Raw genomic sequence first — 23,797 nt, 5'->3', positions numbered from 1 at the left:
TGGGTTGTAGACTTAGTGTGTAAACTATGAGGCCTACGTACGGGCCACCTGTGCGTCTAGTGGGAGTCGGGCCACCTTCTATACTTATCTAAGCATAACAATGGCCCAGCGCCTCCAACAGGTTGCCGCCGCAGCTAATCCTCAGGGCCCCACCGTCATTCTCGGAGCCGGCATAATCAGACTCTCAACTGCCTACCACCTCGCGCTCGCCCTCCGAGGCCACAACTTGCCGGTTTTGGTTGCTGATCCGTCCTCCGGGGTCTGCTTAGGAGCGTCTAGACAATGCGAAGGGATGGGCAAGGGTAAGAACAGCGATGGGGAGGGCCCTGGGCGAGTTTGGGTTCGATCCGCAGGTCCAGCCGTTGGGAAGCTTTCATACAAGCTGTATTCCCGAACTAGCCGCCCGGGCTGCCGTATCTGGTCATGCACTTCGGAGCATTGGATACTCGCCCCTCGTCGTCCATGCCGTGTTTTTCCACGAGTATGATCCCTCCAACCCTCGGCTTCCGTTTCCCGTTACACGTAAGCCCTTTCCTCCACGTTGCAACTTCACATCCGTTGTGATGTACAACTGTTAGACGCGTGCTTATGCTCTCCTTCCAGGCGCCGAGGAGCTGTCAAAACTTCCCTCGTGGTTACGAGTGCGAGACACGTGGAAAGCAGGATTGATCAACGATGGCTCGACGGCCGCGAGAGCGTATGTTGCCCGTCTCCTTATTCACCTTCTGGTATCTTCGGGCGCCCCGACGGTGAAACTGAATCTCTCAAAGCGACCCCCCGGCATTTTGCAGCTTTCTACAAAGCGACTGCGAGCATCTCGGCGTCGAATTCCCTACACGCGCAGAGGCGGTGCGGATCGGCCAGCATGCTGGAGAAGAAGACAGCACAGTAGAATTTCAAGTGGCAGGAGGCGAACTTCGCCAGATCGCCTGCCGGAACCTGATCATATCGGCCGGAAGCTGGTCGCCAGCCCTCTTCTCACGTCTGCTTCCTTCGGCCGGCATCAGACTCAGACTTGCCCCGGAGCAGCACGTGCAGGCGTGGCTACGCTTCAGCGCTGAGGATGCGACAGACTCTGAACAGCGCAGAATGGATACGGGGGCTTGTCACCAGGTCTGGTCGAGCCCGCTTGATGAAGGCGACGATGTCCATGTCTCTTGGTTCACGAATGGAGAGCTACATGCAGCCGGCGCGCTCGAGTGGGTCGTTGGCGAGACACCGCCACTTCCCAAAGATGTTCAACCAAGCCCCGAGGACGTTGCGCAGCTCAAGGAATGCGTTTCTCGACATTTGCACATCGACAAGCGCCGGATCTTGAGCTCCGGCAGGGCCTTTATGCCTGCGGTGCCGCAGGGACGGCCTATTATGGACAGGGTACCACGGGATGCTTTAGCGAAGGGAGGGTATAGTGTCGGCGTTTTTTGGGCTTTAGTCACGACCTTGACGGGTTCACCCTGGGGCTAGGGTCGGGGAAAGTTGTGTCTGAACTTGTTCTCGAACACGATCCTTCCGTCGATATGTCTCCGTTTAAGTTGGCGTGAGAGGAATTGCGGCAGACCGGCCTGAGGTGCGCCATACTTTGAAGCAACTTGAATAATTAACTCAGAGGGTGGTTGAGCTGTGAGATTGGACTGGTTGTTTATCAATGGGCTTGGAAAGTTTCACGACAGAAGTAGTCCTAGAACTCCGCTGAGTTGTAGAGCACTACCTACTACTCTAATTAAACTACGCTTTGCGACTTCCGTAACCATGCCCCGAGTAGTGCCCGAGCAGTGGATGAGCAAGGCGGCGACGCGTCTTGTAGATGACTGGGAGTAGGTAACGGCAACTTTGGGGTAAAAAACCGGCTCGTCTTTCCCTCAAGACCTAACGACCACAACGGTAATGAAAACTCTTCCACATTAATTAATAATTATACATACATACAAAACACCTGGCCCTTAATCCTGCTGAACACATCCCAATCAAAACCCCTTCTGCCGCTCCCGCTCCCGCTCCCGCTCCCGTTCCCGCTCCTCGCGCTCGTCAGCCTCGTACTCCTTCAGCTGCTCAATCTTCTTTCGGATATAAGCATCCTTCCCCCGACCATCTTAGGACCCATATCGACCAAGACACTCGCGTGATCATGGAGCACCTCCCAGTATATCTCATCAACACCAAAGCTATCCCGCGAGGCCAGGTTGAAAAAGAAACGGCGCGAGCCCCAAGCCTCGCGCATCCGTGCAGAGAGGCACGGCTGGTCTCCCGTCGGCGGGTCCGCCTGCTCAGCACGCTCGACAGCGCGGACGAACTGGTTCAGCCGCGGGACGTACAGCCGCCTGAATTCGTCAACATCCCCATCCACGGCCCAGGCCGCGGGCTCGCGCAGCAGCAGCCAGCTCGGCGGGTCGTAGGCGTACTGCGCGGGCATGGCATTCGTAAACTCCCAGTCGAGCACCGCCGTGATGCGCAGCGTCTTGGGGTCGACGAGCATGTTGCGCGGGTGCAGGTCGTCGCAGAACAGGCGGAACGGCCCGCACGCCTCGATGCCGTACGCCTCGATGGCGCGCCCGAACCGCCAGCGCGCCTCGAGGTGGCTCCATGCCGCCGTGCCGGGGTCGCTGCCGAGACTGTCCTGCGCCGTGTTGCGCTGCGCTTTGACGTGGATCTGGTAGCATCTGGCGCGGTCGGCGAGGTACTCGGCTGCGTCTCTGAATGGTTTGCGCGCGAACTGCTGCGGTGGGTGGCTGCCGATGGTGTTCGCGGCGTTCATGTCTAGTGTGAACGGGCGCCCCGTAACATCCCACTTGGCATTTGGGTCCGTTTGGTCGCGGGAGACGGCGCCGATTTTCCGAAACTCCAGGCGCGAGAGCTGGACCATGTATCCCGCAACTTGCTCGTAGATCGTGTTGAGCTTTGCATTGCCGGCTGCGGAGTCGACGATATCCGAGAACTCGTCCTTCTTGAGGATCGTCTCCAGGTCTTCTCCATACATGTACTCCGTGATGAGGAACGGGCCCAGGTCGTGAAGACTCTGGTCGCTGAGGCCCCACGAGAGCAGATGCGGGACAGGAATCGTGGTGTGCTCGGCCAGGTACAGCAAAGTCATTGCCTCATTCCTGACCTTCTCGTCGCGCCAGGGGCCGTAGACGCGGCCAGGGATAGGGAAGCGGATGATGACGCGGGCTTCGCCATCGAGCCGGCTGATGTCAAGGCTGATGTTGTATCTGCCTGTGTAGCAGGCATTGTATTGGCCTGCTTCGGCCCACGACAGCTGCTCGACTACGAAGTCGACGACGTCCTCTATAACGTTGCAGAGTTTCTCCTCGAACTCCTCTTGCCGCTTGGTGGCCTTCTTGTCGGCAAGGAAGTCGATCGGCGCCATGGCTGAGGTTGTGAGGGGTGTGAACTCGAAAGCAGATGCCCGAAAGCTGAGGAATGAACTGGAATTGGAGGGGATTGCTGGCTCCGACAGGCGGGATTGACGGTTATGGGTGCTGTGTCTGTTGATGATGCGCACTTGGACTTGGCGTCTCCGACCAAGTTTTTGCTAGGAGAAAGATTTGGGAAATCGCAGACGGTACAGTATTGGTGCTTCAAGGGTGGGGAGAAGAAGGTTGAAACGGTAGTGGGGGTCTTGGGCGAGATTTTATAGGCGTGGCTACCTGTACTCTGGCGCAAACACGATATATGTTTAGTGGATGGTGGTTATATATCGAAGGTGGTGTTTGTCTGGGAGTTGTGTCTGTCTAGCGAACGGTTTGTGTTGGAGAGATGGAGGGGGTAAATTAACCCGGTTTGGAAGTGTGGGAAGACAAAGTTCTCCTCCAGCGGCCCAAACTAGATTAGCCAAACGCGGCAAGACTGCAGGCCTAGAATCTTGCCCTCTCATTTTCTCATTACCCCTCCAGATGCACTGCCGTTGCTAGCGCTACCGAGCGGCCTTCTTGGCCCCGCCTGTAGAGCGGCTCCAACGTTTGATTCTTTTCGTTCTGGCACTCCCTTCCTACATTTCTCGGTGCCTGCGTGCTCCCGACCGTCGACATCTGCTATTCCGTTGCCCTCTATCGCCCCTCCCAGCCCTGTCTCGATCTCGGAGTGTGGGTGTCAGCAGCCACGCTCTTCTTTGACTTGACCCCTCTGACTTGGATCCGTTAACAAGTACAAGTACAAGTACTGCCTCTCGTCTACAGCAAGCCTGTGCCCTATATCCAACCCGACTAGCACTAGAGACCCTTCCCAAATCGGCAATCTCTGATCACCTGCCGATCAGCAGGCCAATCTCTGGCTTGTCATTGAGTACCGCCGCGCAAACCACGCTACAGTTTTGCTGTTGGTATAACGATGCGACTTCAGCTCGTGGTTGGAGAGGCGCCGCCTCCTCCGCCAGACACCTCAAGCTGCGAGAGGCCGAACTTGGCCTCTTCGGTGCCCGAGACGTCGAGCATCGAGACACCCACCCTCGTGCAAGCGGTTGCTGAGTGCGCCGGTTAACGCCCGTACACTAAGCGTCCTGTACTTTTTCCCACGGTGATCTCGTTCACCGCGACCGTGAGAAAGCTGAGAGCATAGAGGTACGTTATGCACATGCCAAAATATGATACTGAGTTGAGGTAGGCGGATTCACATTGAGGCAGGCGTATCCACGTTGAGGCAGGCGGATCCGCGTTGCGTCGCCTAGTCCAGACCATCACCTTCCCATATAGTTATTTTCCGCTGTGGCCTGGACGGGTTCTCTGCCTGGAAACACAATCACAACTTTGTTGCCCTACATGTTTGCGGCTTACAAGCAATAAATATTCAAATTATGTTGATGCTTCTGGACAGACCATGGCTAACAATCAAACCATCTCATACAGGGACTCTACTTGCGGCATGCCCATGCTGGAAGGCCTCGTTGCACGACGTGATAATCCGAAGCTCACGTCGAAACACGGATCCTACTTCGAGTTCATGGATAAAAAGACAACAGAAACAGGATCTGGTCTGCCAAGGCGTTTCCAATACTTTCCCGTCTGCGATTTCCCAAATCTTTCTTCTACCTATCAAGACGAAGATATTATTTCGAGTCCATCGAGAATACGAACAAGAAGAAGCCATGTGGCCGGTTTCTTCATCGCGGAAACAACACCACGTCTATTCCCGAGTCATCCCGGCACCCGAGTCCTTCAATGAGACGGTACACCGTTCTATCCTTTACCTTTTGGCTGCTAGAGGTCAAGTCCCTCCTCGGTCTCCTCGACATTGTACCATTCTCGGTTCCTAACAGAATCAACGTTGTGATCTCACAAAGAGTTCTTCGCTGACGCGGGCTGCGGCTTTGTTAGAGATTGGGTCGGAACAATCAATGCCCGTGAAACACCCGCCGTTTCTTCTCTATCTCTTTGGGTAATTGGTCCGAACAAAGAAGACCGACTCTAATCGTTTTGCCTTGGGCTAATTCAAACCGTAACAGCCGCCCGTCCAGTGGCCGCCAACCCACGTGTCCTTGCCTGGTTCTATTCTTGGCACAACCGACAAGAACCGACGTCTCCACGACGTCTTCATCGTCCGCCCCACAACCAACCTACCACGTAACGAAAACGAAGGCGGACTCCCATCCCCGAAACAAAACTCAGGGATGACCCCAGGCCAAGTGAGCACAACATCTACCCACGCCGCAAGGTCAACCCTGCGAACAACAGCACCACGCCCCCATATCGCCTGAACCGAGGACTGCCGGAGGCAAAAAGAAGGGGCCACCCGGGGATTGAACCCGGGACCTCTCGCAAGCTTGAGTTGTGATGCTCAGGATTACAACCCTAAGCGAGAATCATACCACTAGACCAGGGCCCTTGTTGTATTTGATGCAGAGAGGAGGCCGTGCGGCGGGTGGAGAACACGCAGGACAGGCACAGGAGCGGGCACAGGCAGCGAGGTAGGCAGGTTTCCTGCTGGGTTTCTCTTGTGTGTCTGTGTCTGCTTGCTGGGGAGGGATATTGTGGTGGACGTATATTGATCGTGGGATGTGATGTGCATCTGGTTCGGGCACACAACGTTTTCCATGAGGGAGAATGCGATCCCACCAGACTCCAAGGCGTGAGAAGAGAGGGAGAGAGAGAGACAGAAATAGAGAAAGAGGGCAAAAGTCTTCGTTGCGCAGGTCGAGCTGCTGCTGCGGGAAGTCGCCGTCAGACAGCGCTGCACGGCGCTGCGTTAGACTGAGCCAGGCTGAGACAGGGGCACTGTTCTAGGACCCCCCAGCCATATTATTTACCACTTGCTAGAGTCTAACGGTTGTGACGATAAGTTGCTGAAGTTTAATCGGTGTTTTGACTTTCGCCATACTATCACCCTGTAGCGCTTTCCTCCACTGAAGCTATAGGAGAGCCCGTCTTGGAAGTCTATAAACCATAATTATATATTTCCACTTGCATCGTGCTACCAGTAATTGTTGACCGCTAATGATGTTTGCCCATTTGATGACTTAGGTTAGCTTTCCATTCCACAACTGATGGCCGAGTCGCGGCTAAGGACCTCTATTAACTCCAGGACTACAGGGCTTTCCACTATACAACCATGAAGTTCGTTCCCCAGATTCTCGGCCTCCTGTCTTAGCTTAGCTCAGTAACACAATTAACGGAACTCATGACAAAACAATGAGGTGAAGCGGCATACCTCTTGACTTTCCGTTTCCTCAACCAACCGAATCACCACACCAGATATAAGTCAATATCTATTCCCGATTGTTTGAGCAGCTCAGAAGTCTTGATTCTTCCGTGTCGAAATATTACCAAGTCCTCAGGCCGGACCGTGTTCCGCGCCAGAGCCGTGAAGTCGTCCCCGAGGTCGAGAAAGAGGTACGGCCATGTTGACTCGTACTTCTTGAACGCGTCTATGACTTCGGAGTATGGATAGTTTGAGTAGGACAGGAAGATGTCCGAGGGGGATTTTTGTTTGTTCGCAGTAGTGCAAAAGCCACTATGCCCACGACACGTCGTACGTGACGAGGACGGTGACGCCGTCGCCTTGGTCGGTCGCGCCCGTCACCCGAGAGTCGGAAACGTTCCGCGCCAGGCCCATCAGCGCAAAGATGACATTAGGGGGGTTGAAGCAGGCCGACTTGTCGAACTCCCAAAGCAGCGTCAAAATGTCGAAATTGCGCTTGCGGATCGTGACGGTCGACAGGAATTGGCCTCGACGGCCGTGAGCGAGCTCGGGCTCTCGACAATGCCTCGATTGGCGAGCAGCACTTCTGAAAAGTCTGGATCATCCCACGTGTATGACACGGCCTCATAGAACCCCGTCGAGGCCCTCGGGTCGTCTCCGGGAATCTTCCAGTGAGAGGCCCGGTCTATATGCGCGATCCGGCAGCTGGGGAGTGTGCCGCGGTCCTTGTCGCCAGACGGGCCTAGGACAAGGACCCGGGTCGTGGTTGCGCTCCAGGCGGCTTCTACTCGAATGGATTCATCTCGATTTGACTGGGATGCTTGGGAGGGAAAAATACGCGGGCACCTGATCGGAGTTGGGAAGGAATTGTGAGATGGATGGAATTCTTGCATGTTCCAAGCTGCATGTCTGCCCAACCCGTTTCATGACGCGGAATGCTCTCTGCACTTCTTTCTTCCAAGTCAAACACATTTTACCAGCTTTCCGCTGCCTTTTCTTGGCGAAGTTGACAGAGGAAGGTCGGCTACTGTTGTGACGTTGCTTCTTCAAGACGCTGCTTGGCTAATTTGCCCTGGCTGTTCCTGCATACATACAATAGTACCTATAAAATTGCCACCATAGCAAATCACTGATTCCCCACGGCAGCCCCAGCCTCCACGTCTTGCTAGCAACATGGTCTCCTCATCGGTGGTATTTCCTCCGCATCGCCAAGATTCCGGTCAAAGTCTTCGGGATGCATGTCATTATTTGTTGTATACACACGCTTCATCCTCGCATCGGCCATATGACGCCCATCGATTATCGTCGCGCAAGAGGGGGTTGTAGCTGATTTCCTCCCGGCAGTAGCGGCTGATGTCGTGCGTGGGCACCTTGGCGCAGAACGGGCGCCTGACCCGCTCGATTTCCAAGCATACGTCAACGCCCCCGTTCACGCGCATGTCGCGGATCGAGACCTCATCGGCGACGCCTCGCAAAATCTCCAAGATGCCGGCCCACGCGTCGGTCGATTGGTCGCAGTATTCATTACTGCCGGGATCAAAGTCAAGAGACATCCGGGTCATCGAGAAAGAATTTAGCGGTGTTTGGAGGTTCGCAACCAGACGCTTCATGTCGCCGGCCGTGAAATTCATCGAGCGCAGATGCAGCTCCTTCACGTTTGCCCAGCATCGGGCCGAGCAGAGGGGATCCAGTTGCATATAGATTCTGAGCCGCTTGTCGTATGTAAAGCAGGCGGTGCCAAGGGTCTCAGACTCGAGACTGTCCGTGTCCAAAAGGGGGGCCAAGAGGGAAGCAACAAGGCCGTGGATGCCACGCCTTTCATGGTCAGCTCCTGCGCGCAGTTGGGAGGTGACGTGCAGCGATTTGAGCTGGTTGACAGCAGGCGTCATGAGCCGAGACCACCGAGGGTCCGAGTCGATGGTATAGCTATGAAAGCTATAGTCGATGGAGAGGCTAGTCAAAGACCCTCCAGCCTTCTTGATCTCGATCGGCAGAGCGGCCTACAATTCCCCCAGAGTCCGCTTCGCGGAGACATTCGACTAGAATTTATCAAACCAAATGTCGTAAAGTTTCCAATCTTCCGAGAAGAATTTAGAATAAGCGGCCGAGTGTTGCATGCACAGGGACCTTGCTCCGGGCATGTGAGCCAACGCCATGGCAACATCCTTCGCGAATAAAGGTCTCTCCAGAAGAAATTTCTGCTGGCCCTTGTACTTGCGCTGATAGTCGTGCCAGGCAGCGAGGTACGTCTCTTCGGTTGCAAAGCCCGGCGGAAGCCTTATGAGCCCACTGAGGCGCTTAGAAATCCCTTCCTCGCCATGTTCAAGCATGAAGGCTTGGCTGCAAAGGTCGTGAAACCAACCGAGCGAATGGGCTATGTTAACACTATGGTAGTCGACGCACAGCCGCACAGTGTGTACGCCGCGGCTGATGGCCGGGTGCCACGAGATCTTGTTGAGGCGCTCGAAGGAGTCGAGCTCGATGGCGACGTCGACGACCGGGAGGAGAAGGTGGGTGCTGAGATGGCAGAAGCGCCGGGAGACCAGGCGGAGGCTCTGGATCGTTTTGTTGGGCTGCTGGCCGGCCGAGGTATCATCCTGGGCGAATTTGAAGATCCCGACCAGGACTTCGTTGGGCAGGGAGGGGCAGCGATACGAGCCCCCCGTCTTGATCAGCGCCGCGGATGGGGCGGCTTCCGCATTGTTGCTAGAAAGGGCAGGATTGGTGCCCGTGGCGGCGGGCAACGCACGTCGAACTCGTTCGACGATGAGAATTGCATTGGCTCCAGTTGCGCGACGGTTTGCTAGAAAAACCGCGTGCTGACGATAAGCCATTTTTATGAGAGGTGTTGACTGGCTAGTCTGGGCTGTGTGACGATGTGGACTGGCTAGTCTGGCCTGTGTGACGATGTGGAAGAGAAAGAAGAAGGAAAAGGCAGTGCCCGACGTGACTGAACTAAAGGAGCCTGTTGGCCTGTGCTCGGGAGTTCCAGATACCCCGCTAAATTTTGGTGGTGTGGATGGTAGGAGGAAGTTGAGGTGGTTGGATGGCGTGGGTTTAGTGCCCTAGGTGAGTTGGGTGGCTCAGGTTTAGTGCACAAGCGAGCTGGGTGGCCTGGGTGAGTGCTGTGTGCGACGGAGGAGAAACTTATTGTGGTGAGGTTCGCGACTATACATAGCTGCTATTGCCCAGAGTGCCAGGCAACAGGTGATTACCTCCTTTTTCCATCTAGTGCTTTTCTATTGATAACTTTTTATATCTATTGATACTTCTTATACATATTGATACTTGTACCTATTGATTCTTATACCTATTGATACTTATACCTATTGATACTTCTTATACCTATCTAAGCGGTGAATATCCTTAAGCCACGTAACGTTATATGCTTACATAAGATACATATATGTGCATGTGAGCTTTCCAGAGGCCTGCTTGAGCTATTTAAATATCTACTCAAGTTATCTAAAGATGGGGTTAAATAGGCAAGCGACTAATTATTTGATATCACCGTAGCTATACCAAACATGCGCGTTATATGCTCATCGTATCTGCCGTAGGAGCCTGGGATGAGAGGCCCTTGACGCGCCAGCCTGGGGTTGTAATTACAGGTAATGACGATGTGTAACAACCCTCAGAACCCCGAACTGGCCAATCCACATTGGAGAATGTTTTCAAGTGGCCACGGTAGAGGTTGCCAGAGAAAGCTGGAGCATCTTGCGTTGCGCATCGTTCATGTAATTACGGTTATCATCACCTCCACGAGCATTTTTTTCCTTTTAGGGACGGCACTCGGGCGGAACTTTGCATCGGACGGAACTTTGCAGTTTAGGCGCTTCAGTCATTTGCAGCTTAAGCGCCTTAGTCATTGGTATGTACGACTTTTTGCACAAGCTAGCCACAGGAGCAAAATTCAAAACACAAATTCCAGATGCACACATTCATTGTACGAATTCCATGATATCATTGTGTTGACAGGGACGATGATTCTATTCAACCAAGGTTTACGGAACTCACCGAGTAACTGCAGTCCTATCAAAACACATGCATCAGAATGTCCACCTTGGCTATTCGCTTATCTGACTGTGACTAATCGCAAGGCGGCCCAAAGAGGGGATTGCAGTGGCAAAAAACACATCAGATATGGGATCCTAAATTCTCACATTTGCACGGGCCCCTTATGATGTGCTTTCTGGGAGACTTTGAAAACTGCAGACCCAAGCCCGCGGCCTCAGTTTACGGACAAGTAGTTACACAGTAATTTGATCCGGTAGGTCCGATACTCACCTCGACAGTTTTTCGGAATGTAGGGTCTTTGCTGGCTTGGCGCTCTGCCGAGTTGTCTGAGAGGCCATGCCGGACGGAGACGGACGGAGAATCGAACTGGATCCCGCCGGAATGATGCGAGACGGCCAAGGGCCGCTGGATGAGCAATTTGCCTATCAGTTGGAACATATGGCTGTTGAGAGTGAGGGGTGGGATCAGTGGAACGGCTTGTTGGGCCCCTGGGTAAGGCCAGGCCTGTTTTAGGTACCGGTAGCAGCAATGAAAGTGAAGGAGCAGGGGGTCTAGTCACTCCTCGCTGTCTTGGTCGTTAGCTCAATGCTCCGCCTCCCTCATTTTAACTGACGCAATGCACGCCGCGGCCCGTCACACTCGAATCAAGTCCGACCTGCCCTACTTCCGAGGCAGCTAGCGGCTGTCGCTGCGGATGCACGGCCAATGGGAGCGGAGCCCACCACCAACCGAGCCAACCGGACCTGTGATGACACGTTAAACCTCTCAGAAATGGTCAATGCAACGCTGCTGCGGTCGTGAACCAGACGCGGCAAAATTAGGTTTAATTTTTACGATGGTAGACGCAAACCGCAACCCGCAACCCGCAACCCGCGACCCGCGACCCGCGACCCGCGGACATCAGAGCACAGCCAGGAAGTGCCGCAGAGGAGAGCGGGGAGGGAGTGAGACGACTGGGGAGGGAGTGAGACGACTGGGGAGGGAGTGAGACGACTGGGTGGGAAGGGAGCGAGACGACTGGGTGGGAAGGGAGCGAAGCGAAGGGGTCGTCGACAGGGCTGAACAGGTGATGCAAGTGGTGCCGAGGGCCGCGCGCCCAGAGGCACAGGGCTCCTTAGGCGGGCGTTCACTGGGCCCGCCTAGCCCGATCCTTGGACGCGGGTGCTGAATCCGCTGCGGGTGGGATGAGACTCCAGCCGCCAATCACAGGTCCGGTGCTGTCTAAACGGGCATGCTGCAGACGGCAAATTCCGAAATGCCGTCGTCGGCCGTGCTCTGACTGGACGCTGCTATCTCTGTCGTGCTGCGCCGTCGTGAGTCCGTGACCAGTCTGGCAGGGCAGTCTCCCCTTAGGACGATGGAAGAAACTCTTAGCCTACTGGTCTTTCCAGTGCAGCGATTCAGCGGTCAGGGCAGCCAACGGACGTGGCTCCGGATGCTAGCCAGCCAGCCCAGGCTAGTGTTGAAAATACGACCACACCACACCTCACTGAGCTAATGCTAGCACTGGGGCGGGCGGACGGACCATCAGCCCAGCCAAGCAAGCACCAAGAAACGGGAAGCAGCCCCCTGGCCCTGGCCCTGGCCCTGGACGATTCCCACGGACGAGGAATGGACGATCGGAGTATTTGATGACAGAGCGTCCCGCCCCAATTGGCCTGCCTGGGTGTTCTGTCACACGCGACCGAAATCCATCCATCTTGGCCTCGAAGCACATCAAATGGAACCGACCCCTTGGTTTGCTGACAATTGTTTGCTCGCTCGCATCTTGACCTCCACCTCAAGTTCCCGCTCCAGCACTCGACTGTTCGCAGGGAACAGAATATGCAGAACAGGATTCGAGTCCCAGGCTCCGACTAGACTCGAAAATAGAAGTGGCTGAAAACGACCACTGTTCTCCCCCCCTACGTAGACCTACACACTGCAGCAGCCCACCCCCTTCGTAGACCTACACACTGCAACAGCCCACCACGTCTTCAGCACGCCCCGCAGCTCTGTCGCGATCATGGAGCTCGTCGAGTCGCAGTCCAAGTCGCAGTCGCAACCGATCCGCACCAAAGCGGCGGGAGGCGGCAAGCGCAGCATGCAGGAAATGTACGCCAGCCAGGCCGACTGGGACATGCACCGCGCTACTATCACGCGCCTCTACCTCCACGAAGACCGCACCCTGCGCGGGGTCATGGACTACATGGCCCAAAGACACCGCTTCTTCGCAACGTGCGTCTCTTCCCCCTCTTCCCCCCCGCCCCCTTTCTCGGGCCTTACCCAGAGCCAGACAGACAGACACGCCTGCTAACTTCAAGCGCCCCCTGCTCAGCATGAAGATGTACCGCACCCGCATCAAGAAGTGGGAACTCGATAAGAACAACAAGATGGCCGAGGTGGTGGAGATGGTGCGGATCAAGAAGAAGCGTGACGCCGTAAATAAGGACTCGCGGTTCACCATCCGTGGCCGCCGCGTCGACTGGGACGATGTCGAGCGCTACCTTGCCCGCAACCCGGGCCTGCACACCAAGTTCCAGGACGGCGAGCTCGAGGTCGGCAACGCTGACTACGGTATCGTCTGCCGCACGCCCTCGCCCGACCCCGTGCGCGCCCTCGCCGTGCCGGGCAACCTCGACGGCGCCCGCGACGTGCGCGTGCACGAGGAGATCCTGCAGCTCTTCGCCACCTACACGGCCGGGTCCTACGACCAGGGCACCTGGAAGCTCTGGCCCGCCCACAAGCGCTTCTTCGGCCCCGGCGGCGCCAGGGCCCACTCGCGGCTCAACAACTGGGCCTCGAGCTTCCGCACAGTGACGGACTGGACGGGTTCCGAGGCCGACTCCGTCCGCCTCATCAACTCCCACATGGAGGAGGTGCAGCAGATCATCAAGGACGAGGACAGCACCATGTTCCCTTGCCTGGTCCGCGCCTGCTTCTACCTGTCGTCGCGGCGGCCTCTCGTCGGCGCCCAGGTCAGCAGCTTCGTCGCCTCCATGTTTGCCGTGGTCCTGGGCCGCCACCACCCCATGACGCGCATCTGGTCGCGCATCAAGACGCTGCCCATCGCCGAGTACCTGCTGGTGCTCGAGACGGCCACGCGCGTGCGGCTCGACCACCTGCTGGCCTTCCACGCCGACGGCCTGCAAGACGACAACGTCATCCGCGCCATGCGCGAGTACCTCCTCGTGCTGCGGCTGCGGCCTTCGGTCAACGCCGGCGAGGTCAACCGCATCGTGCAGCTGGCGCTCGACACGCTCCAGGACGTGCCCGGCCACCAGCTCACGAGCCACCACGCGCGCCTGCTCGTCAACGTGTCGAGCGCGCAGATGGCCAACGCCGAGTACGACTCGGCCGAGCAGACGCTGGACCGCATCGACGCGTGGGTCGGCCGGGGCGGGGACGAGGACTGGACGTTCCGGCGCGTCGAGGGCGACAGCCTGTTCAACAGGGGCTTCCTGTGCATGTTGCTGGGGCGCAAGGACGAGGCCCACGAGTACCTGGTGCGCGTGTTCAACGGCATCGTGCGCGACTACGGCACGTCGACGACGCTCTACATCGACATCCTCACCGGCCTGGTCACCATGCCCGTCAGCCGCGACACGGCCGAGAACGAGGCGTGGCAGCGCATGCTGCGCGAAGCCCAGGAATCCCTCGTCGCCCGCTCAAAGACCAACGACAGCCAGCAAGCCATCTTTAGCTTCATGTACCGCCTCGAGGAGCAGGAGGGGGGACTCACCTCGGACGGGCCCTGGGACACTGACGTAGGGCATCTGCACGCCGCCAAGCTGCGCCTGCCTCGCCTGCACAAGACGTGCCACGACATACTGCCGGGCGTCATGTACGAATACTGGGACGACGACGACGACATCAAGCGCCTCAACCCGGAGAAGCCCAAGGCCGGCAAGGCCAAACCCGCCGACCGCGCCGAGGTCGCGTCGGCTTGGGAACCAATCACGCCCCCGAAGGAGGAAACAAAGACTTGACCTCGATGGCCTTTGAAGAAGGGGGGTCAACACGCGTAGTTGCTATCAACTTGGCTACATCTCGAATTGGCTTCTCGCTCTCTCTCGAATCGGTTTCTCTCTCGCTCTCAAATCGGTTCCTCGCTCTCAAATCGGTTCCTCGCTCTCAAATCGGTTTCTCGCTCTCGAATCGGTCTCTCGCTCTCCCTCCTCATCTCTCCTCGCCGATCCGCCCTCCTCCGGCCCCACCAATCCCATTCTTCTCGTCGTCTAGCGCCTTCTTCTTCTCGGCCTTGCGCTCTTCCTTCTCCTTGACCTCGGTACGCCAACGGATCCCGCGGGCCATGACCACCCACATGGCCGGCGCGAACACGACATACGTGGCGCCGAAAACAGTGAAGGCCCAGCCGGCGCCGATGGCGTCGATCATGGGTAGGATGGCGGCGCTCGCGGCTGCGCCCACCAGACAGCGCGTCAGGTTGTTGGCGGCGACCGCGGCGGCCGCGCGCCCTGGCGACACGTCCACGATCAGTGTGTTGACTGTGTTGTTGAAGCCGACCAGTCCCACGCCCAGCAGGAACAGCAGCACACAGAGCACTGCGAGATGCGCGCTCGCCCGCAGCGCCCAGCCCACGGCGGCCGTCACCGCCGCGCTGAGCAGCAGCAGCGGCAGGCCGACCTCGAGGCGGGCGCGCTCGATGGGGAACCGTGACAGGTCAGCCTGGTGCTTGCGGTCGACCTTGATCTTCTTGCCGCCACCGCCGTCGCTTGTCGTCGCCAGCGACGGGTCCAGCCGTGCCGCGTGCCGTGCGTAGTTACGCCCCAGCGCCGGCCCGCACACCGCCGCCGCCCCGATGCTGCCGCCGGCGACCGGTAGGTATATGAGCCCGACCTGCGAGCCGGACAGGTTGTAGGGCGGCGCCGACAGCTGGCTCGGCAGCGCGGTCGCAATGGCGTAGAAGCCCGCGAACACGATGGAGTTGTACGCCAGCAGGATGCCGAGCTCCTTCTGGAACAGCATCACGATGGACCCCATCAGGTTCGGCGGCGTGAACTTGAACTTTACGGGTGCCGGGCGGCTCGGCGCCGGGGACGCTGCGCGCTGCGGGCCATCTGCCGTTGCCGGAGGGTTGGTGTCGGTCGCGACCTTGTCTCTGGCGGCCTGCGCGCGCCGCCCACGCCGGTGCAGGGAGTTGTTCTTGATGATCTGCCAGAAGGTGTGGTACACGGGGTGAGCGCGGACGGAGCCGTCGCCGACGATGTGGCGGCACGTCTCGGGGAAGAAGAAGGCCATGGCGGTGAGGGTGACGCCGGCGGCGATGGCCAGCATGTAAAATATCCATCGCCAGCCGAGGTACTGGGCGATGACGCCCCCCAGGACGGGGCCCAGGCTCGGCCCGACGACGATGGGCAGCACCGTGATGCCAATGTACTGGCCGCGCTCGGCGCTCGTCGTGATGTCGGCCACGATGGCCTGGCACAGCGCTACGGTCGAGCTCGACCCGGCCGACTGGATGCTACGTACGACTAACAGCTGCGCATACGTCTGGCACCGCGCTAGTCCGATGTTGGCGGCGATGTAGATGACGAAGCACAGCGCATACGCCGGCCGCCGCCCCGCCGTGTCGGCGAAGCCCCCGATGAACATGGGCGCGATGGCCTGGAAGATCATGTACGTCGTGACGGTCAGGTTGATCTGCGTGTCGGTGACGGAAAAGTCCCGCGCCAGCACCGTCAGCGCCGGCAGGTAGATCTGCGCCGTCAGCGGCGAGAAAGTGGCCGCGAGCGACCCGCCAACCACGATCCACCGCTTCTCCCACGTCGTGTAGATGGAGTAGACGGGCGCGGGCGCGCCCCCGCTGTCGTCGCCACCCGGCGCCTCGGTCGGCGGCTCGCCCGTGACTAGCGCGCCCGTCCCGGGGGCTGGGGTCTCGTCCGGGTCCGAGCCGGAGCCCTCTGTGCTGGGGGGTTGTGGCTGTTGCGGGAGGTCTTGGCTTGTTTGTGTGACTTTGGTGGCGCCATCGTCGGGCGGCTTGGTCTCTGTCGTCATTGGTTCCGCTAGTCAGGTCAGGTCGGGAGGTCCACAGAATGTGCTCATCCAAGTAGGTAGTGCAATGTGAACTGATGGGACTGGTTTTTAAAAGTCAAAGACCTTGACGATGTACTGATCGCGTGGTTCTCCGCTCTCGGTCCACCCGCTCTTGGCATTTGTTTTGAGAGGAAAATGAAAAGCGAGTTTGCAAGAAGAAAGACAAGCAGAAAGGCAAGAAGAAAAGCAAGAAGAAAAGGAAGAAAAGGAAGAAAAGGAAGAAGAAAAACAAGAAGAAAAGCAAGAAGAAAAGCAAGAAGAAAAGCAAGAAGAAAAGCAAGAAGAAAAGCAAGAAGAAAATCAAGCATCCTTTATCTCTCCTGCAGAGAAACAAAAATGGCGCCAGCAAACTCTCCGCTGCCGTAACGCACTCGGCAGGACAAACTAACGCCGGGAATAAAACACGTTCTGTGTCGCCGCTAACGTACCTGCAAGTCTCGGTGCCGATGCGGCAGCGCAATCGCCCCAGCCATCGGCCATCATCCAGCCGTGGCGGTTGTGGCGGTTGTGGCGGTTGTGGCGGTTGTAGCCGTTGTCGCCGTTGTCACCGTTGTCGCTGTTGTCGCCGTTGTCGCTGTTTTCGCTACCTTGTTTCGTTTTGTTTGTAATCAACGGCTTCCGCCAAAACTGGAAATGGGATGCTGGTTAACCTAGGCACCCTCCATTGTTATGGCTTTCAATGTTAACAGGTTACTTACTCGCCCGATTTTGGAGGTAGGTAAGATAGGGCTCCTGGGCCGTTTGCTCTTCAGAGCGCCGAGTGGTCCTGTGGCCTTTATCGTGCTGCAATCAGTGTGCTATGGCGTGCTGCAATCAGTGTGCTGTGGCGTGCTGCAATCAGTGTGCTGTGGCGTGCTGTAGGTTGATGGTGGGATGATGGGATGATGTGGGCACATCCCCCTGCCTGTTTGGGCGGGTGGAACCAATTGCTGTTCCGCGGTGCCGGTGTTTGGTTCGCTGTTAATTAACTCCGGACGGCGGGCAACAGTTCTATCGACGCACGAGCTGGGTTGTTTGTTTGGATTTCGAGGGACGGGTTGGACGATGGATGTTTAAGCGGTCTCTTTTTTTCTTTCTTTTTTTTATAGTACATACCCAGGGAGAGCAGTTTTGTCTGGAAATTTCATGGCGCCTGCCACGGGATGTGTGCCGGATCAAGATCCAACGGTTCGGTTCCGATTTCTAGTTTTCGAGGCGAGGCTCTCAATCTCCGTTCGCAACCAACGTCCTCGCCGTGCCGATGTATTTTCCGCTCCAGTGACTAGTCTGGCTCATCTCTATAGGACCTACGCTCAAGGGATCTCGGGGATTTGTTTTTCTCGGCGAGTGCCTTGCTCGTCGGGGCTCGTAGTCGCTATGTTTGGCTCTGGAGTCTGACTCCGCCAGCGATTGTTCCGTACTGATAGGTCGGATAGGTATGTGCGGCTTTTTGCTTCCTTTTAAGTGAGTCGGAACAGGCACCCGCCGATCTGTCGTGGTATTTCTAGTAAAGTGCCTGGTTGGGAGAGTCTACTTGACTGGCGTTTAGGTGTCTGAACACGTACGTTTTGCATCTAAATCTTCCCTGTCCGCTCAAAAGGGTCTAGAACTGGTCGCTCCGGGGACAAAAAACAGCCCCCTTTGAACAACAACAAAGACAAGAAGATGTCGCTATTGTGGGGAGGCCGTGAACGCGAATCTGGAACTAGTTTTTCACTTTCATTTTCGGTCGAGATGCTGACTCAGCAAAGTTCAGGTCACGTGCAGTAACGTTTTCTGATGATTGAAACGGTAGGGAACGCGTTCGCGCTCAGTTTTCATCACTCCGTTTTTTAAGTCCGTTTTCCAACTTTTGCTGTGGTGTGAATCTAATGTCGCCTTGTTGTGACCTCAGTTTCACCAACGCGTTGCGGACCCGCTCTTAGCGAACCAAACGTGTTTGTGACCCTCCTCTACACGTCTTGGCTAATGGCCGCTTTCGTGTTCATGTGGGTCGAAGGATGCCGACCCCCGGGCCACCGTCCTCGCCCAGGCCAAATCCGACGGCTACACCGCGGGCTGGTCTCATCGGCCTAGGAGTCATCTTTCAGCGAGAATGTACCGATGTAGATCCAGCGACCTGGCGTGTTCGCGCTGCAAGTACCAGCCCCAGCCCCGACGCTCGTTAACCCGAGCGAGCTAGCCAACATCGAGCCGCGGCCTTACAGAGGGAGGAAGTCAAAGGTTGAAGGCAGTAACGAATGTGGATTCAAAACTAAAGAAGGAAAAGGAATCTATCTGTGGACGCCGCGCGCAGGGCGCGGGGTAATAGGTAGTGGTGCTACGCACGTGAGGGTGAAAGCTGAGCACGTGGCAGGCGCGCGCACAAACTAATGCAACCAATAGAACATTGTCAAGCTCCACAGCCGTGACAATTGCAGATGATTTGGAAGTGCAGTACTTCGCCCTATAACTCCGACTTACGCTTTCCACCCGCCTGGACCTAGTGCCGAATCATCAGCATTATGGCTGAACCAACCGAGCACCGAAACCGCCAAAGGAAGATGTTGGAAGTCGTTAAACACGGTGTTAGCATCGTTTTCCGTCCGGGTATTTGCATGCTGAGTTGCCTTGGGTTTGGCGGATAGGAGTAAGTAGAAGGCGTATCCTTAAACGATAAAGCTATATACTTATGAATCGGCCTATATAGAGCCTAGCCTATGCGGCGCTATTACGTCTCTATGTCTCGTTATGTCAGTCTGTGTGGCGGTGTGGGTGCTGCTAGATGATGCGGTTGGCGATGTGGTTGGCTAGCGATATGGCGTTAGAACTCCAACCCTGGCTTAAGTGGACCACGATGTGTCGCCCAAAGCTTTGCAGCCCGGGGGAGGTTAATTTGTTTTGGCGTCAACCTCCGTACTACTGTGTGGACACTTCCTCGTGCATTTGTTGTGAACCTTTCGGGTTCATCGAATCATCACCCCGACTCGTTATTAGTACGCTTAGGAGTCCCTCTTGGAAGCAGGGCTTTGGACGGTTCGTTACGCTATAGCAATATTTATTATGATGTGTATCTATAGTTGCTATAAATTGCCGGAAACTACTAACTAAGCAAATCCCACCTACGAGAATATTTTGTTTACGTAGTACGTTATTAGATTCTTCCCGTTTCGAGATAACGGAATCGCTAACTTAATACCGTCTTGTAAACCAATAGCCTCTGTTTTCTCCGATTTCTAGCTACCTTCTGCTCCCGTCCCGTCTTTCTCTCCTCGCTATGTATGGTATGTGTCGATATGCTTATCCCTGATAACTTCGCGGTTGAAAGGTCGATGGCAGTCCGGATAAGGAAACTTGCTGCTAGCTAGGTCTTCACCAATATGGTCGCCATCTGATACCATACGTGGCAACCCAAAACCCTGAGACACCGGAGGCAGCCGGCTACCGTGTGCACTCCCCAGGCCAGGACTCGTCTAGTGAGACACAAAACCGGAAGATGGATGGCTATGTCTCGGGGGTATTTGTGAAAACGGGCGACCACCGGGGGCGGGGGGTTCCCTTTCCAATGACTGCCTTTGTGCTGGAGCTAGTACGATGAATTGGTGTCGTGCGAGTGTTGGCCGTCCCGCAGGATGCGTTGCGACACCGAAAGTCTGAGTCGCCAGGAAACTCGACCCAAACGATACCGGAGGTAATTGCTGAGTTGCAGAGGCGCGGACCGGGCTGCCGTCCGAGATAGTGATAAGACTTTGAGCGGTACGTACTTCATTATCCTCCGCTTCCGGTACGGTTGGTTGTCGGAAGTGATTTTTCAGGATGTTATCCCGCGGTATATGTAGTGACTGTGATTGCGTTGATGATGACCGTACTGGATCGAAAACCATTGTCCGCGCTGTTGGCCCGACGGAGGACGGCTTTTCATTTGGTGTCGTAATTCTGTGAATAGGAGGACTGTCTGCTCTCGAGGCTTCCGTATTAGGGGCTGGTTGACGATGGCTTATAGCAGCCACTGCACGACATGCTAAAGTCAGGGATACCTCCCGTGCCTTTAACGAAATTGTATTGTGCTCCTCGAGAGAGGTGCTGGCCGGCTTTTCCGCCCGCTCAGAGATTTCCGCCGGCGTCGAACGCCAAGAAGCCGCCGTGCTTGTCGCTATTGGGAACTCTGAGGTGAAATCCAAGTTGGCTTCCATGCGCGCAATGTGCGGGTTATTCTCCTCGTCGGCAGGGTGGCGACTCTCTGGAGCAACCGTAGTTGTATCATCTCGATCTGTCTCGGTAGTTGAATCTCCCACACCGCCGTCGTGATTATGTTCGGACTCGGCGTCCTATAATGGGTCGTTGCTCTGGCCTCTGGAGATGTCGCCCGAATCCTCAGATACATCGGCTGCATTCCTGTTGACTGTATCCCATCCGATGCTGGATTGAACGGAAGCAGTCGACTGTGATTCGCACTCGGCCGGGGGAGTCCCGTTCGATAATGTGCCCTCTATGTGGTTGGTGTTATTGGCTAGTGTTGGAACCACGGTGTTGGTGACAACCGCACCCAAGAGACAGGGGTCCGGGATCAGGTGCCGAGTCACGTGCCCATTCGGGCACGCGAGCTCGGGTAACCGTAACTTCGGTTACCCTCATTTTCTTTGTAGCAGATAGATCCAATACAACACGTGCATTTTAACCCACAAGGTGTAGCCGTACTGGATCGAACCCGATGAAGCCTACGTGGTAAGGCTTAAAGTACCACGAACAGCTAGTGATTGCTGAGTCGTTAGTATCAGCACAAAATCGAGCATGTTACAGCCGTAGAATGACGCACCTGAGGACTTCTGCGTCTGAGAATCCCCGAGGAGGAACTAGGAGACCTTCCATCGGTATCACCTGGTCGTCACCAAAGTACATAACAGGGAATTTTCGCATAGTAACCTTAGCCACGCCATCTTCATAGCCCTCTGCCCACCCAGAGATAGTGCGAGTCTTTTGATCTGACTTGAAACAAACTGGGATGTGGCTTTTGGTGAAACTGGTATTGGAAATGGTCCCCGAAATCCCTAGAGCTTCGAAGCTGCCGAGAGTTAGTACAACGGCGGCGTACCAGCCGGGCGATGCGCCCCGCCAGTATGCAAGATGCAGCTCGCTAACCACAGGGTCAGAGATTCCGTCAATTTGTGTTACCCTCGGCTGAACACACCGCGCAGTGGGCTCGCTCTCCTCGCGGTTGTTATCATCCCGGTATTCCGTTGTCGTGGCGGAATGTAGGACGTCTCCCGGATCATCGGGAGACCTCCCTTCGAGGACCTTGTATCCACTCTTCAGCGCAGTCACAAAGGCATTATTGTTCCGCTCAGCCCTCGCTACATTGCAGTTGAGTACGCGGATGCCTAACTTTTCAATTGCGTCCGACGCGTCCAAGATAAGCCAACCGTGATCTTTGCTTCTGAGATGGTTTATGGCCCCGAGAATAGGCTTCTGACCAAAGTGGGCGCTATGGTCGTCGCACAATAGGATGAACTAGGTCCCGGGTTCCCCTGGATGCTCGACGATCAGATGCTTGTACTTAGCGCCTCCCCCCTGAAAGATCTCGCTAAACTGGATGGTGCCGGGCTGATGCCGTCTTTTCCTCTAGTCCCTATTCTGGCTGATAGGAGTACCTCTTCTACGTCTTAATCCGCCTCGCTCTGCTTCAGACAGGCCTTCGGCCTCCCGCTTTCTCTGATTTTATTTTAGCACAAGATAAGTTGATTTGGACAGGATGGCTTACTTTACCTCTTCTACGTGCTGGTTGGACTGCCGGCGGTTCGCGAACTTGACGCGTCCTGGCCGACTCGCGCAGAGGGCGACTCGATCGCGTGGTTGTCCGTCCGGCGGCCGGCGGCTGTGTGGTTGGTCGCTCCGTCGAGCTGCTTGAGTGAATATCTTCAGCAGTCTGCTCCTGGGGTTGCGCCGTAGCGGTCCCGACTTCCGCGTTGCTGGTGAGAATGTTTGTTGGTGCCGTGCTTGGAGGGCTCTGGCGTCGCACTCACAGGTAAGCATCTTTTCAGCTCGTAGGAAACGGAGGAATAAGAGTACTACTTCCTTAGACAAATGAATTTCTTGTGCAGACCTACCTTGCTCTTACTCCGACGACCAAAAATAGCCCCCACTTCGCGTCTATCCTCGGTGGCGGCCCGTAAGGTATCCCGCAACTGGATAATCCGGTTTCGGCCGACTTCAATTTCTCGTTATATTCGCTCGATAGTCTCCTCCTTTCCGCAGATTTGTTGCTCTAGTTGGGGTACTTCCCGTTCATAGTCAGACCGCGCGGTATTCTCATCATCAATCAGCTTGGAGATGAGGTCGTCAAAATCTCGTCTTAGCCGTGTGGCTTGTGCCTTTGGGGTATCCATCGCCGAACGCCGCATATTTGGCATTATGATTAGTTGTACAAGGAGTAGACTCAAAGCGTACTAGAAAACCGGCGTGGATCCAGCCGTACCACGAGACGAGTAGATGCAAACGATAGGACCAACACTCAGAAAGGATGAGAAGTGAAGTGAGCATGTGGTGAGGCCGTTTGGGCTGATCAACTAAGAGGTTGGCGACCGCGTAACTCTGTCCGCTTAAAATCGATAACCATAAGAGTCCCACTGATTGCGTTATATAAGATATTGCGTGTCACGGCCGGCTTGGAATGAGGGCGGAACTCCTCTATTCGGGCGCTATCGACGAAGATTCTAAACTAAAGAGAAAAGGGAAAAGAAGCAAAAGCCTCCCCTCGCGAGATTCTTCCAGGGCGTCTCAAGGTGGGGCTCTGGCCGAGCTTCCTTTGGTCAGTCGGGTGGATCCACCCGGCTGGCGTCTGATTAGTGGGAGGTCTGGAGGACCAGGCCCTCACAAATTCTAGCATTTCTAACGATGTTGGGATGACGTACGTACAGTACTTCGTTTTGAGAAGGTAAGATTATCAGCTTTAATTCTCTTCCCAATGCTAACGTGACGGAGGCGAATTTACTTGGTGGCGATGGCGTGACGTTGTGCTGGTAATCAGGTGGGTTAGCAGGTGATTATTGCCGGTTTTGGATTGCTATGGTCGTTCGAAGCGGGGAAGGTTCGATCGAATGCGACGCACCGCGCGGGCTACAGTAGCTTACTGTTAATTATGCTCTGAATAAGAACACGCTTG

At 56.0% G+C, this 23,797-nt stretch overlaps 7 protein-coding genes and 1 non-coding gene across 8 annotated transcripts; 2 read left to right on the top strand and 6 right to left on the bottom strand.

Moving 5' to 3' along the window:
* Positions 1–160: 160 nt before the first annotated feature.
* On the top strand, positions 161–1,743 carry B0T26DRAFT_333333 (FAD dependent oxidoreductase-domain-containing protein). The gene is made up of 3 exons (XM_060434429.1): positions 161–522; positions 604–697; positions 771–1,743. Exons 1-3 carry the CDS (start codon positions 315–317, stop codon positions 1,462–1,464), a joined length of 996 nt encoding a protein of 331 aa, XP_060297374.1. The 5' UTR covers positions 161–314; the 3' UTR covers positions 1,465–1,743.
* A 221-nt stretch (positions 1,744–1,964) lies between these two features.
* On the bottom strand, positions 1,965–3,364 carry B0T26DRAFT_778884 (phosphotransferase enzyme family protein-like protein; the record flags this gene model as incomplete). The annotated part of the gene is made up of 2 exons (XM_060446661.1): positions 1,965–2,075; positions 2,114–3,364. The coding sequence occupies 2 exons, from the start codon at positions 3,362–3,364 to the stop codon at positions 1,965–1,967; spliced, it is 1,362 nt and encodes a 453-aa protein (XP_060297373.1).
* Positions 3,365–5,713: 2,349 nt separating this feature from the next.
* B0T26DRAFT_t132 lies at positions 5,714–5,813 on the bottom strand. Its single transcript has one exon. It is a non-coding gene; the product is annotated as a tRNA-Pro (tRNA).
* Positions 5,814–7,659: 1,846 nt separating this feature from the next.
* Positions 7,660–8,946, bottom strand: B0T26DRAFT_713637 (uncharacterized protein). The gene has a single exon (XM_060442132.1). It carries the CDS (start codon positions 8,514–8,516, stop codon positions 7,872–7,874), a length of 645 nt encoding a protein of 214 aa, XP_060297372.1. The 5' UTR covers positions 8,517–8,946; the 3' UTR covers positions 7,660–7,871.
* Positions 8,947–12,727: 3,781 nt separating this feature from the next.
* Positions 12,728–14,612, top strand: B0T26DRAFT_741490 (uncharacterized protein; the record flags this gene model as incomplete). The annotated part of the gene is made up of 3 exons (XM_060443974.1): positions 12,728–12,861; positions 12,962–14,282; positions 14,313–14,612. The coding sequence occupies 3 exons, from the start codon at positions 12,728–12,730 to the stop codon at positions 14,610–14,612; spliced, it is 1,755 nt and encodes a 584-aa protein (XP_060297371.1).
* An 84-nt stretch (positions 14,613–14,696) lies between these two features.
* On the bottom strand, positions 14,697–17,131 carry B0T26DRAFT_713632 (major facilitator superfamily domain-containing protein). Its single transcript, XM_060442131.1, is given in 3 exon segments — positions 14,697–14,724; positions 14,744–16,866; positions 16,969–17,131. 1 exon segment carries the CDS (start codon positions 16,639–16,641, stop codon positions 14,803–14,805), a length of 1,839 nt encoding a protein of 612 aa, XP_060297370.1. The 5' UTR covers positions 16,642–16,866; positions 16,969–17,131; the 3' UTR covers positions 14,697–14,724; positions 14,744–14,802.
* Positions 17,132–19,972: 2,841 nt separating this feature from the next.
* B0T26DRAFT_333156 (uncharacterized protein) lies at positions 19,973–20,980 on the bottom strand. Its single transcript, XM_060434428.1, has one exon. It carries the CDS (start codon positions 20,829–20,831, stop codon positions 20,112–20,114), a length of 720 nt encoding a protein of 239 aa, XP_060297369.1. The 5' UTR covers positions 20,832–20,980; the 3' UTR covers positions 19,973–20,111.
* On the bottom strand, positions 20,967–22,668 carry B0T26DRAFT_676728 (uncharacterized protein; the record flags this gene model as incomplete). Its single annotated transcript, XM_060440008.1, has 6 exons — positions 20,967–21,242; positions 21,322–21,388; positions 21,455–21,772; positions 21,827–22,120; positions 22,397–22,604; positions 22,659–22,668. 6 exons carry the CDS (start codon positions 22,666–22,668, stop codon positions 20,967–20,969), a joined length of 1,173 nt encoding a protein of 390 aa, XP_060297368.1.
* Positions 22,669–23,797: the final 1,129 nt, after the last annotated feature.

Source organism: Lasiosphaeria miniovina (genome assembly GCF_030549165.1).
Source record: "Lasiosphaeria miniovina strain SMH2392-1A chromosome Unknown B0T26scaffold_4, whole genome shotgun sequence".
Taxonomy (NCBI): domain Eukaryota; kingdom Fungi; phylum Ascomycota; class Sordariomycetes; order Sordariales; family Lasiosphaeriaceae; genus Lasiosphaeria; species Lasiosphaeria miniovina.
Note: the sequence above shows the minus strand (reverse complement) of the source record. Positions and strands in the feature narration are given on the sequence as shown.

Coding starts and splice junctions, on each gene's coding strand:
- B0T26DRAFT_333333 (XM_060434429.1), top strand. CDS start 315: ATGGGGAGGGCCCTGGGCGAGTTTGGGTTCGATCCGCAGGTCCAGCCG. Junction 523..603: donor GCTTCCGTTTCCCGTTACAC/GTAAGCCCTTTC, acceptor CTCTCCTTCCAG/GCGCCGAGGAGCTGTCAAAA. Junction 698..770: donor GGCTCGACGGCCGCGAGAGC/GTATGTTGCCCG, acceptor AATCTCTCAAAG/CGACCCCCCGGCATTTTGCA.
- B0T26DRAFT_713637 (XM_060442132.1), bottom strand. CDS start 8,516: ATGACGCCTGCTGTCAACCAGCTCAAATCGCTGCACGTCACCTCCCAA.
- B0T26DRAFT_713632 (XM_060442131.1), bottom strand. CDS start 16,641: ATGACGACAGAGACCAAGCCGCCCGACGATGGCGCCACCAAAGTCACA.
- B0T26DRAFT_333156 (XM_060434428.1), bottom strand. CDS start 20,831: ATGGAAGCCAACTTGGATTTCACCTCAGAGTTCCCAATAGCGACAAGC.